Source organism: Fistularia commersonii, chromosome 33, assembly GCF_037954325.1.
Source record: "Fistularia commersonii isolate RoL2024-O1a breed Wild chromosome 33, RoL_Fcom_v1.0, whole genome shotgun sequence".
NCBI lineage: Eukaryota > Metazoa > Chordata > Actinopteri > Syngnathiformes > Fistulariidae > Fistularia > Fistularia commersonii.
Window position 1 is genome coordinate 9,005,319 of NC_141316.1, and position 14,116 is coordinate 9,019,434.

General features: G+C 43.9%; 1 protein-coding gene across 3 annotated transcripts in view; it reads left to right on the forward strand.

The window, feature by feature from the left end:
* rab11fip3 (RAB11 family interacting protein 3 (class II)) overlaps window positions 1-14,012 on the forward strand; it is a 30,915-nt gene extending 16,903 nt beyond the window's left edge. For 2 of the 3 annotated variants that reach the window (XM_086141031.1, XM_086141033.1), the window contains exons 4-14: window positions 234-406; window positions 3,343-3,543; window positions 5,984-6,124; window positions 7,101-7,136; window positions 7,254-7,347; window positions 7,496-7,740; window positions 8,166-8,247; window positions 8,613-8,750; window positions 9,789-9,944; window positions 10,031-10,171; window positions 10,257-14,012. In XM_086141031.1, coding sequence (XP_085997157.1) covers window positions 234-406; window positions 3,343-3,543; window positions 5,984-6,124; window positions 7,101-7,136; window positions 7,254-7,347; window positions 7,496-7,740; window positions 8,166-8,247; window positions 8,613-8,750; window positions 9,789-9,944; window positions 10,031-10,171; window positions 10,257-10,370 — 1,521 coding nt within the window. In that variant the 3' untranslated portion in view covers window positions 10,371-14,012. The remainder of the gene's footprint in view (window positions 1-233; window positions 407-3,342; window positions 3,544-5,983; window positions 6,125-7,100; window positions 7,137-7,253; window positions 7,348-7,495; window positions 7,741-8,165; window positions 8,248-8,612; window positions 8,751-9,788; window positions 9,945-10,030; window positions 10,172-10,256) is intronic. The other variant, XM_086141032.1, reaches the window with a different exon arrangement.
* Window positions 14,013-14,116: the final 104 nt, after the last annotated feature.

Genomic DNA, 14,116 nt, shown 5'->3' on the forward strand with positions numbered 1-14,116 from the left:
CGTTATCATAATCCTCGCCTTTGTAACAATACAGTCCTTGATAAGGTTATCACCTTTGGTAATTAATGCTGGTCAAGGTTAATGGAGTTAATGCTTGATTTAGAGGTCCATTCGTAATGCTGCTTTTTGAGACTGGACCAAAGGCTTTTGAAAGCTACCTATTTGCAATGTATGATGAAGTTCTCAGAAGGTCTCGAATCTAAGCCATAAAATGTTTCTCTCTCCCGCTTTAGCAAAATGAGGTGACAGACAGCGCATACCTGGGCTCAGAGAGCACCTACAGTGAATGTGAGACCTTCACGGACGAGGACACGGGAGCGCTCGTGCCTCCCGAGATGCATGAGGATGTGGACACCGACAGCGGTATTGAGGCAACGCTTCACGACGCCGACGACGGCGTAAATAGGTCAGTATATACCCAGCCGTACACGGCGTGTTCGTTCGGGATTTGTCCTCCGCTTTATGGAGGTGTGTTTAATCGCTCCGGTCACGGACGCCGCTAGCAAAACATCATCAACTGGGATCAGTCTATCACCTAAACATCAATGCGATATCATGATGGTAAATGTTACCGTTCAAAGAGTTTTCCATTTAAACGCGTCAAATGTTCTGCTCAGTGTTTGCCTCTGAGGCGCCCCACGACGACACTGATCACATGATCTCCTTGCCAATGCGGGATCAGTGACCGCTCAGGCCTGAAATGGGTCACCAGAAGAGCAGATTAAACCGGGGAAATAAATAGACAGCAACTATTTAATTGAACTTGTGCTTCGATTTCCCTGTTACATTAATGAGTGGAATCATCAGTCAGAAGCTACCGGTGATAACTTGAGCTCGACCCCCGGTTATTTCCCCTCCACCGGTTTTTCTCAAAGCGACAGTGTCCTTGTTTTAGCTGCAAAGTAAAAGCCAAAAAGATCTGTGCATGTTTTATAAATTCTCAGGTACTGGCATAAACCTGGAAAGATGACAGTAAGTCAAATGTTTTTAATTATCTCTTTTTAGTTCAGAGGGAAGCTGATCCTCTTCTACTTCTTGCTAAAGCTCTTTATTTCTTGTCTCTTGGGTTCAGTCATTTAGGATAGAGGGCTGAATAATATGATTTGCGGATATGATTGGGGGAAATTGCTTAACTCAAATGGATTTTGGGTAATAAAATACATTCACAATGTCCAGTAAATGGCCCGCCGTTTTTAAAATGCAGGAGCTTTAATTACGACATTTGTTTTTCAAAGTGTCACAAAGTAGGATGTTGTGCCTGTTAGACGAGTCGACCAGGTTTGATGGAGGATTGGAACGGCGTGCCTGACAGGGATGTATTAGGACTTCCCATTTCAGCCTTGAATTCCTGGAAGTGTTGAGTTCAGCTCTTTTATTGTTGTTTTCCCTTTTTTTCCCCTCCCCTTTGACATGGAATGAGACGATCGGGCTCTCTCACCGAAAGACTCTTGCTGACTGGTGCATAACCACCGATATGACCTTGAAAATCTCTTTGCCAAAAACTGTTGCTCATTATTTTGCAACAATGAGGACTCTTCCTTCACCAGGATGTTTTTCCCATGACGAAATCTTTACATGTGTGTGTACACTACAAACCACTTCATCAGGAATTACCGATTAGTGTTTCAAACAATTCATTTTAAGGTCCGTAAGTGAGTCGACGGATGCTTTGCCATCTAGCACGGTTAGCATGTTAACACTGGCCTGCTGCCCAAACCATGCAAGTGCAGGTACACATGCATTGGAGTGGGGATTAAGAATCTAACAGGATTAGCCGCCCCCACCCCCCTCTATCCAGCCCCATGTCCCCACACACATTTGGCCCTCGGACAGTCAGCAGGACTGTCTGTTGGCTGTTGCTTAGCCTCAAATCTGATTAACCCACTCATACTCAACCTTCTCTGGTACAACCTAAAGTCTACGGGGTGGCACAGACGACGCGCCAACAGTCACAGGACATTTCGGGCTGAAACGCGTACCGGGCGACTTCGAAGGGCTAGAACCTCCTGTTTTCTCCTAAACCGGAGACTCCTTGGTTTCATTTTAGGCCGGTGTAACCCGTGAAACTTCAGGATTCCACTCTGGTTGTCTGGTGTTTTAACTCCAGTTGCTCCGAGGCTTTCACGCCAGGGCAGCGGAGGCCGTTCAAAGATGCGTTCACTATCCTCGCCGTCCCTCTGTGCGAGGGAACTCAATATTGGGCCGTGTACTAAGAAAGTGAGAAAAGGGTAAGTTGTCTCAAAAATCGGTCGTGGTGCCATTCGGCCAGTTCAGTCGGAGTTTACGGACATTCTTCTCTGCGCGTCAGGGGAAAAAAAATTGTGTAAATGTCATGATCGAGAGTCTGTAAAATATTCCTTGGACTGTAATTTGTAGTGATGTTTTAGCTCTAAAGTGGGAAACTGAAGCTTTGCTTTGTGAAGAGGCAAAACAAACTGTCATGGTGTGCTTACAAGGCAAGCTTTTCTGCTGATTTTGATATTCTTGTTGTGTGTGTGTGTGTGTGCTTGCGTGTGCGTGCGCTTAAGACCTCCAAAGTGTCCTGTTGGAAAACAGGAAAAGACAAAAAGTCAGCTTTCCACCTTTCCTGTTGAATGGGTTTATTCCCTGGCTTTTTTTTTTTAGAGGAATGTGAAATCCACCTCCGAAAGCTCCTGAGCTGCCTTCTCTGGATTACATTTGGATCGACGCTAACAGTTGAATTTCCAAAGACGCGGAAGACATTTTGTGCCATTTAAAGGAGCCCGGAGGATTAATGTGAATTAAAAGATTACCTTTGAAGACAAGTGATTGTCGAGCTTGTCCAGACTGCCGCTGTCGCTAATCGAAACATAATTATACTTGCTAATTGGGATTTAAAGTTTGGTTCTTTTTTTATTTGCCGACACACACACACACACACACCTATAAACCAGTCCTACTACAAAATAACTAAAGTATGGGTGTGAATCCTTTTTTCAATGCCAGCTGAAAGAAGAGCGACCAAGTTTGGTTTGGAAACCTGAATTCAAGCTCTGCGCGAATTTCTACCTTAGTATGGTGGACTGCAAAGTGTTGGATGATATTTTTATTTATTCTCAAACACCTCAAAAAATTCCCAAACTACGACCGCAATTAGCCACCTTTAAAATCATGCTGAAATCAACAACAAAACAATTTGCATAAAATTAGCATAAATTGGCAACAAAATCGCACCTTTAATTAAGTGACCCGGAAAATATCAGAATTGGGGACATTCTTTTATTTCAGACTATCCAACAAAACATTTGCATCCCGTGTGAAGTGCAAACGCGGCCTCGTATTTCGGAGTCGTTTTGACTTTTCTGATTTGTTCCCCTCAAGGTTTTCCCTGAACCCGAAGCTCCACAACCACTCCTTGGTGTCGGTCATCGGTGGAGAGGAGGAGCACTTTGAAGACTTCGGGGAGAGCAACACCTCAGAGCTGCTGCTGGATAGCAGCGTGGAGGGGCCAGATGGGACGGGCGACCCCCCGCTGCTGCAGCCTCCAGAACAACTGAATGGCTCCTCGCTGGTGTCTCCCAGGTACCGGGCCCTGCCTCGTATGACTAAACAACAGAGTGCTGCACAGTCAAATTACATGTTGACACCGATTCCATTAGTTTGTGTCAGTGCGACTATGACTAACTCCGAGCAGCCTGACCACTCGCTGCTCGCTTCCATAAATCTAGGATCTAAGTGATTCATCGTCGTCAGGTTCTGGTATGTCTTGCACTGGCTGCAATGACCCTTTTTATGTTCTACAAACAAAACGTTCGCCTCCGAGCAAAGGCACTGATAAGAGCTATCTGGAGACATCCTTTTCTGGCTAAGGTCAAGATATGTGTGGGGGAATGCAACATTCATACACTCCCATTGTTTGGAAGTTGTACAAAAAAACTATTTAAAACCGCCGCTCTGTTTTCCTAGCCCCTGTCGTCTCGGAACAATGACTTCTTCTTTGAAAGGGGGATTCTTCTTTGTTTTTTAATTAACCATGATCTTAAAGACAACCGCAGTACAGCTCCAGATTAACTGCATTAACGTAAGATGTCTGAGGACCAAGCACATCCCATCCTCCCCTCTACGACTCTGTGCATTTGTTTTCAGGCACCTACTTAGTGTTTACCCAGCCGTCGCTTTGCTCCTTCCAACTCTATTTTCATGTGGAACTCTTAAGCCGGATAACGTGAAATTCACACTGAGGTGATATTTCTGTGGATTGCCTTGCCAGGAAACTACTTAGGCTTTGTGACAAGCTGGCTATTGAAAGGAGCTGGTCCTACGGAGCTATTGTTAAAAAAACAAACAAACACAATTTAAGACTTTAAATAACAGCATCCCTGCTTTCGAAGAAGAGAATGTGGCTAATCTACTAATCGACAATATAATCTGAAGTTTGAAGTCTGTATACAGTATGATAGGAAAACCTTTCATACTAAAAGGCACACTGAAAATCCTGAAATTTTCTCAAAAATCAGATGTGCACCTTATGTGTGAATTCTTGTGCTTACTGACCTCCAACCAATGTTATGTGGCACACTGCGCTCAAACATCTGTCTAAATGTTTTAGTGCAACTTTGGCAGGCCATGAAGCCGCTCCGCTTGATTGATTGTCAGACGGTTTTCATAAAAGCGGTAGGAACTGTGCTTCAACAGAATATTACTGTACATTTGTTTGTATGAGGACGCCCAGAAAATGGCACCTGTTAAGAGACACGCTTACGAAGCAGAATTCAAACTCAAGGCTATCAGTGGAGATGATGGGAATAGAGAAGCCGCCGAAGAATTCAACATGAATGAATCGACGGTATGCAAGTGGAGGAGGCAAGCAGATGAACTGAACAAACAGTTTGAGGGGACAAAACCAGATAAATAAAGTGCGACTAAACTGACCGTTTTGTTTTGCTTAATATACCGTGCGCCTTATGTGTGAAAATAGACCCGGTCATTGATATCGCACCTCAAAATGCGGCACGCCTCATGCTCTGCAAAACACGGTAATTTCAGAATTACGTTTTGCGATGACATTAGACCAGCTGTCATCGAACTTGGAATCGGACTTCAAAGTGCAAAATGGAAAAGAAAGCTCTGCTTATTAGCTGAGCAGAAATGTGCTCACACCCCGCATCCCACAAAGCTCACCCACTCGGTGTGAATGCGTCACCACGTTCGGGCGAGTTATTCTCCATGTTGCCACATGTAGCGGTGGATCCTACACACGCCCCCATATCCGGCTGCATATGCACCGGCCGAGGGACTTCATGTAAATCTTATTCGATCGTCTCAGTTCTACACGGGGTAAAATCCTGACATATATGAGATAAGATGGATCCGCTTTTCCCGGAGTCATTCTTTACACCTTCAGAAGAAAATGGCTGGGTATGACAGCGCATATGACCGTCCAACAACTACCTTGCACTTTGTCATGTGCATGAGCAGCCTTTCTGCCTACATAAACAGGATCCTGCGCCAGTTTGTTGCATAATTCAAGCTTGACTCACTCCCTTAGCGAACAGTCAGCTGGTAGAGGTGATGCGAGAAGAGGACACAGGCTTCCACCGTGAAACACCACCAGGCGTATCATTTTCTCTAGAGGTTGTCAATGTGATGCGCAGGGATTAATGCAATGCCGGGTATTTCTGTTGGTCGGGCGAGGTTGCGGCAAAGATACCAGGGAACGGGGGGGGGGGGGGGGGAGACAAGAATGTGGAGCTTCAGGGAAAGATAAACTTATCAGCTCTGGAAGGAGATCGACACATTCTTTCTCTCCGAATGTTTTGTTTCCTTACACTTCTTTTTCCCCCCCTGACACTAATCACAGCCACAAAGCACGGTCTGTCTCACTTCCCCCATCGCCTTCACACTTTCCCCCAAAATCCACTTGCTAAGGTGTCCGTTCCTACTTTTTGGAGCACCTCTTCTCTCCTGTCACTCACTGCTTCCTTCTCTTCCTCTTCTACCTCTCCATCCCTCCCCCTCCCAGTGCACCTGCTCCCCCTCTTCCTGACTGCTTTCAGAGCTTCCTCAGGGAGGAGGCGCTGGACTTTTTCTGTAGCCAGTGTCATAAACAAATAAGTCGTCTCGAAGACCTCTCCACTCGCCTCAATTTCCTAGAGATGACTAGGTAACACATAACTCCCGACTCACTCGGACCCCAAGTGTGTGTTTGTGTGTGTTTTGCGGTGCTAATTTCAAAAACAGTATCCTGCATGTTCTAATCCTGTGTGCATGCTGCAATAGACTTGTTCTGTGTTTTTATATAAATGACATTGTTAAACACAGACTTTTCGACAGTTTCAAGTCAATGTGAAACCCACCGTCTGAGGAGCCTTTCCTCTTTTTTTTTTTTTTTTTTTTTTTTCCTTTGCTTCCTCTTTCGTGAAATGTGTTAGCATCTTTGGCTTTCACGCGAAAAGCTCCATTGTAGTATTTTTGTGGCTTTCAGTGGTAGACGTCACTTTGTAGACAGCGCAAGGTTTTGCTTCGCTGACTTTAAGTTGATTTAATGTCCGTGACACCTGGTATCACAGGTAAGTGATGTCTACATCGGCGTTTTTTTGCATTTTATTTGTTTAGGATAACCGCCAGTAGTTGAGGAAAGCCTCTCAAAGGACCTGCTGTTGTCAGAACAGCCTTGCTGATCCAGGATTACCGGGGAGTAGCTGTATTACGGAAACTTAGTAACCCCGCAATCCCTATGTTATCAGTTTAGCCGCTGTAAATTTGTGCCAGGCAAAGGTGTCCAACTCAATGAGAAAATCTGCACAACACTTTACACTCAGAAAGAGTGTTGTGTTATGCTCCGCAATCAGTTGACTTTTTAAATTGTAGGGAAAACTGATCCTGGATCAGCTGCGTAAAGCTCAGCTGCTGTGTGTGTTCGCTGTGATATCTGCTACTTTGTTTTGCGGCAACATTTTTTGACAAGAACCTAGTGGTTGTGTTAAAGCTCCCCTATCTGGTGCCCTTCATCTCAGTGGAGATTGTTTACTCGCAGAAAGGCATGGGGGTGGCAATGAGAAATAGCAGGCCATGGTGTCACTTTCCTCCATCCAGCTTCTTTTCCTGACTATTTTCCTGTCGTTTTATCTCCTATTCAGCGCGGGGAAGAGGCTGTCCAGCAAGAAAGTAGCTCGGTAAGCAAAAATTGTCTCAGTGCGAAGTTACTCTTTCGGCCGGAGATACGATATTTGGAAACCGACGCGTTCTGAACGGGCTTCAGCGAGCGTAACGTTTCCTTTCTCCGCATGCAGGCATCTTCTCCAGAACAACTCCATAACTCTGGATACAGTGAGCGATTTAACACGAGACATCCTGGAGCTGGCTGACAATGACATCACAGACAAGGTGAGAACTCCTCGGTCCGCTGGGGGAAAAAAAAAAAACAAAAAGCAATGTCGCTCACAGACAATGACTATTTGTTCTTTTTGTGTGACGACTGCCCCGTAAATGCAGCCTAATTTCCTGTTCCGTTAACTATAAATCAATCCGGCAGGTGTTGCTACTCGAACGTCGCGTGGCGGAACTGGAGAAGGAGTCAGAAGCATCCGGAGAGCAACATGCTCGGTTGCGCCAGGAGAACCTGCAGCTGGTGCATCGGGCCAATGCCCTGGAAGAGCAACTGAAGGAGCAGGAGCTCCATGCGGACGAACAGCTACAGCAGGAGACCCGGCGTCACAAGGAGGCCTTGAGTAAACTGGAGAGGGAGAGGGGACTGGAGATGGAAAACCTGCAGGCCAGGTATTTTCTAGTCCTCCCTGCTCTAAATGTGATGTGGATCCAGATTTGTTCAATATGTGGAAATTGATGCTTGTTGCTGCGATCAATGTTTGTCCCGTTGCTAACAAGAGGAACAACATGTTTTTGTTCACGATACAGATCTCAAACAGGACTGAATAGATAGTTTTTAAAAAAAGTCAAATGAATTTGTTTGCTCATTTTTGTTATTGTGGTGTTTTTATTTGGCTTCAGAAGAGAATCAGGTTGACTTAGAAGCCAGCGGAGGTTCAGACGGGGTAAAACACGGCTCATCACTGCCTCCCTGTGGCACTGATCTGCCGTAGAGTCCGACCAGTCTGGCTTCGACTCAGCCATCAAAAACAGCGCCGATGAAGACCTTTGGCACGGCTTTAGGATTGCGCTTTTCTGTCTTGTCTTTTACACAGGGTGCAGCAGCTGGACGAGGAGAACAGTGAGCTGAGGTCTTGTGTTCCTTGTCTCCGGGCAAACATCGAAAGGTTAGAGGAGGTGAGAGCCGTAGCGTATTAGCTCTTGGCTTTGGCTCCTGTTTTGTCCTTGTGCTGCTGGCGCGATCACAAATCTTAAATCCTGGCCGCGTTGCCAGAGCGGCTCGCTTTCGGGCCGATGATGGACCCTTTTTGTCTACAAATCAATTTGAAACTGCGCTGGAATAGAATAGGATTGATTCCTAGAAAGAAGCTTACCTCTCAAAAAAAAAAAAGTCTTAAAAGGATATCGCTGGAATTCATTTGTGAAAAGAAGTTCTGCTCTGTACGTCTGAATGACATTAAATAGATTCCTTTAGTGGTGAAATGATTAACTCCCAAATACTGCTCCACTGAAACTTCTCCATCTGCATTTTACATTTCCAGGAAAAGAGGAAGCTGCAGGATGAGACTGAAACAACGGGCGACAGGTTGAAGGACGAGACGGACTCCCGCCAGAAATTGGCTGACAAGTTGAGCCACGAGCGCCATCAGAACCAGAAAGAGAAGGAGAGCACTCAAGAGGTGAGACGGGTTTGCACTTTATATTTGATTAGATGATTAGATTGGACTTTATTGTCATTGTACAGGTACAGGGTAACAAAATGCAGGTTAGCATATATCCAGAAGTGCAAAATATGATATTAATAAAGTATAAAGTGAAGATATAATACCTAAATCAACAGTCTACATGGTGTATTAGGCCAGTAATTTACTCGTGATTTACAGATAGGGTCATACGGAAATGATACACAGGTGGATATGTGCATACCCATTCGTCATTTAGAACTATACAGATGATAACTTATGCCATTCATAAATACCTGAGATAGTGTATCAATAAATCTAGACAGTCAGCGACATGCGTGAGGTTCATGGCTGGTGAGGCGCTGCATTCTGCAGCTGAGGAGTCGCAAGAAGAAGCCCCGGACTCATGAGGTCCCCTACCATGAGGCAGGAGAACTGCGTGCCTCACTTAGCGGCTCCTCTGAGCCCTTTTGTGATCGCTCTGAGCAAGAAACTAGTAACACACTACATTTGTTGACAAAAAACACCATACATTGGAAAATGTAGTTCATATAGTGAAAGTGTTTAACATTTTAATAGCGACAGACAAAGAGACAGCAATATTGTCTTAGTGCAGAGCATGCTAGCAGTTAGCTGTCATTGAGGCTCAACAGTCTGCGATGGTCACCACATATCTCTTCTCAATATTTGAACATTAAATGCTGACAATTTGAATAAATATAATATTACTATGAAATTAATAAATATAACCATTGAATTCTTTTTTTCATTTTATATATTTTTTCCTTTCCAAGATTGGCAAGTGAGGCACGCCCTCTCTTGCCTCCCCTGACTGCACATCACTGTAAACAGCAGCTATCGCGTGTTACAGCGGTAGTGGGTAGTGGAATGTAGTATTTGATCCGACATTATATTAGATGTAGCATATTGCTATAGAACATGGACCTGACTGAATTATAGGGGCTTTCTTTATAGAATAAAGGTTGTGTTTTTCCCCCTAACGGACCGTCTACCTTTTATTTGACTGTTCTATAGCTTATCGAAGACCTGCGTAAACAGCTAGAGCACCTTCAGTTGTACAAGTTGGAAGCTGAAGCCAAGAGAGGACGCTCTCCTAGCGCAGGACTGCAAGAATATCAGACCCGCACCCGCGAGGCAGAACTGGAGCAGGAGATCAAACGACTGAAGCAGGTACAGATGCAACCCCAGGTTCCTCGCCCTCCCGTAACGCCGCCTTTCCAAAAGCCAGATCATCTAATCGGATTGACCGTCTGTAGGACAACCGTAGCTTGAAGGAGCAGAACGATGAGCTGAACGGCCAGATCATCAACCTCAGCATCCAAGGAGCAAAGAACCTGATGTCGGCCTCCTTCTCGGACTCCCTGGCGGCCGAAATCAACTCCGTGTCACGAACTGAGGTGGGTCAGACAGCAAGCGCACAAACCGGTCGCGGCCCAACTTGAATGTCCGTTTGACTGAATTGCCCTTGTCTTATTTTTGTAGTTGATGGAGGCTATTCACAAACAAGAGGAGATCAACTACAGGCTCCAGGACTACATTGACAAAATAATAGTTGCCATCATGGAATCCAACCCGTCTATCCTGGAGGTCAAATAGACACCACTGTGATTCAAGAGCCGCTCACAGTTACTTCACAGGCTGGTTGAATACTTGTTTTGGGGAAAAAGAAAAAAAAAAAAAATCACTACCAATCGAAGATGTAAAAAAAGAAAAAAAAAAGGTTGATTTTACTTTGGTAGAAAAAGAAGCGTACACTCAACTCATCCCCACTCACACGACCCCTCGAAAAAAGGAATTCACCATTTCTGAGGCATTCATAGCGGTCAGTGAAAAATAAGCTATTTTAGTTCGATCCCCTGAATCTCTGCTTGTTTTGAATTTTTTTTTTTTTTTTTTATATTCCTCCCGAATCCACTTGGGTTCCTGTGATTTCCATGCGTTTGGCAAGAGGAACCTGTGTCCCTCCCTTCCCCTCCTGTTGTGTGAATGAGTGTGTTCACGTATGCAAGAGGTCAGAAATCTAAAGCAGCAGAAATTTCCCCGCCCCTAGTCAAAAAGTGTCAAAGTTTGATGTAGTTTTTAAAAAAAAAACAACAATAACCTGATGATTTTACCTGAAGGCCTTAAATCTCAGGTGATGGAATGATTTCTCCAAACCGTACCTGCCTCGGTTCAGTCATGAGTGTTACTGGAATTGCGGTGTTTGGACAGCGTCCTCGGGAGCCGGGCGGAACCGCGTTTTCCAACCCGAAGCCGTATGAAGCCCCGGTCCGATCAGAGATGAGGATCTGCTGTTTCATCCTTTCAATTCGTTCTTGATCTGTTTGCTGTGCTACCTACCAGTCCCAAAGAGTGAGGGTTTCCTGTCCTCTTAATAACTTTGATTTTTCTTTCCATTTCTAGGGGTGGAGGATGAGAAACACCCCAAGGGTTTTGTGTGTGTGTGTGTGTGTGATGTGACCCTTTTTCTGTGTTACTTAAAGGTTGTGTTGTTGCAGCCGTAAGTTTCCCAAATGAAGGATCTGGGTTGTCAGTAATGCGCTTCATCTCTTCTACATTTGCGATGACACAGGGTGTCGGTGTTCAGGTGGGCTGGAAACCTGGCGTGGGAAAGCACTGCGCCTCCCATCACTCCCTAGTACAAAAAAAATCACCTGCATCTCAGTGATTTCACTTGTTCACAGTGATATTTTAATGTTCTGAACCCTAAAATACTTCGGTTTAGCATGAAGGGAAGATTGATTGCCGGCGTTTTTCGGGGGAGTACGGCCTGCCTGATCACGGCGTTCTCTTACGGAGGGAAAGAAAGTGCTACAGGACTGAGGTGATCCAGGTGACCGACCTCTATCATTGTTTGCGACGCAGCCATTTCAGTAAAACTGTAAAACACTGACATTCTGGCTGTATGTGAAGAATCACATGGTTGTACTTTTGCACTATGTTTTTGTTTTGTTTTTTTTTTTTTGTTTTTTTTTAATCACATTGTCATTTAGTTGAAAGAAACAAACATTTTGAAGGGATCAAATGATAAATGAAGGTATTTTTTTGTAGATAAATCGGAAGCTTGTGGACTCTTGCTACAGACAACCAACTTGTATTTAAGACTAACCATAATGCCATAACTAATTGGAAATATTGACGCAGTTCTGCAGCCGTGTCTGAGGATTGCGTCGGTCGATCTGCAGAAATGACACTGAAGAGACATGGCAGACTTTGATAGCAATAACGCTTTGAACGAAAGTGTGCGTCGGAGGGAAGATGGAGCTCTTGCGTTTCCTCTCCTGAAGCATCTTCTACATTTTCATCAAAATATATCAGGAACATGTGCGGACTGGAGGTGGACTGTGCAGCCATCACATGACCCATCACTCAACACCTTAAGGACACTTTTTACTGGCATTGAAAACGGACATTTGTGCCAGTTTGAAACATCGTGGAAGAGTTTCTAGCCGGGCGATGGCGGACCGGTTTTTGTCCAGCTGCTGCACTGAACAGAAGTGTTGCGTTTCACCTTTGTTCACATCAGTCTCACTCCTCCTCACCTGCCACACCACGGAAAATGGCCTTGGATGTAAATGACTTGTACATGTAAAGTTTTCTACACTCATTCTAGATTCTAGGTATTTTTTTAGTCTGAGAGGGAAAAAAAAAAATAGCATTTCTTTTTTTTTCTTATTTTCTGCTGAGAAATGGCTGCCTGTATTCTTCTCTAGCATGTAGCGTGTACAGTAACTGTTGGGTTCTCTTCTTGTTTTCAGTCACATGCAGATATTTATTGAGCGTGACAACACCGCCACAACACACACTCTGATCTAGAATATGTTTGTTTGTTTGCTATTTCTCAATTCGCAAAGGGAGGGGAAAAAAAAAAAAAGGATAACAGAATTTGTGGCATTTTTTTGGGGAGAGTTTGCTGACTTCGGAGAAATGTTTAAATCAAAGTTCTACTGACTCTGGGCGGCTCACCACGGTATGCAAACGCTTGAACGTGACCTGCTCAGATCGATCCGGGTCGCTGCACTCTGTCATGTTGTTGCTGCTGTGACGTCTTCAGGGTTGTGGTTTTTAGATGTACAGCTGAGTCTGCGGTTTCTAGCGTTGTCTTCCCAAATGGAGTCAGGTACTGCATGGAAACATAGAATTCTTTTTCTTTCTTTCGTTCTTTCTTTCTTTTTTTTTTTTTTTTAAATAATATTGTATATCTTTGATTCCGTTGGTTGACTTCAGTTTTTACTGACAAATCATATGCTAAAACACCAGTAGGTGGAGTTGTAGATTGTGAGACCTCATGATATCACCATCCTTTAGAGCTAATTTCTAGGCTTTTGGAGTAATGTTTTCTTCTTTTAAGTGTGCCCGGAGGTTTGATGCTTATAGTAATTAATCACAGATCGCAAAGATGAAATGGTCTGACACCTCAACACAGCAGGCTACACTCCCAAGTAATTCTCCCCCGGTTTCACTTTTTCGCTATCCGGTACTTTTTGGACGACAAAAGACAGACGACAGATGAGACCATGAAGCGGACAAAAACATTCCCGTTCGGCAGAAGGTCATTGCACTTTACCCAGATCCAGTTTCAGTTTAGCTCCGTCTAAATGACCAAAGACAGACATTTGAATTAACTCGTCGGGGGTCCGCCTTTTCCCTGAAATAATAGGATTCTCATTATTTCCTGAAAGGCAAACAACTGGCATACTAGTCTAAACACTGTGCCTCTGTGTCTTAAAACACTTCCTCTAAACTAACCTGATGATGAGCCCTGGGAAAAGCACTGACCAAGTGACTGTCAGTTTATTAAATTATATATGATGAAGCTTAACTGTAAATATAAATTGTCATTTTTGTGATATTTTTCCTCTCGCTCCTCTCACACTCACTTCCAGTGTCCAAAGAGTTTTTTTTTTTTTGTTGTTTTTTTTTTTGGTTTGTTTTTTTCCCTTTCCTTCAAGGCACAAACATCACTACTGGTGTAGTGCATGACTTGCCATTGTGTGACATGGGAAGATGAAAAGAATATTGTAGAGAACAGAAATTGTAAAACTTAAATTTATTCCTATTTTCAAAGATAAATGTATAAATTATATAAGTATTGGTTACAGCTGTATGTTATTTTTGAATATCCCCACGAGATCTAATCCTGTTGTTTCAGGGGAAGTATAATTTCAGTCATTGTAAAAAGAGAAAATATAAAGGTAAGCAGTGAAAGTAAGATTAGAAAAATAAATGGATTGAAAAGAATTGGTTTGGTTGCTTTGTTTATCGCAAGGTTGTATATTATCCCATGTATTTGCATCCATTTATTTCCAGGTTCACGAGCCGCCGAGGTTGTAAAAGAATCA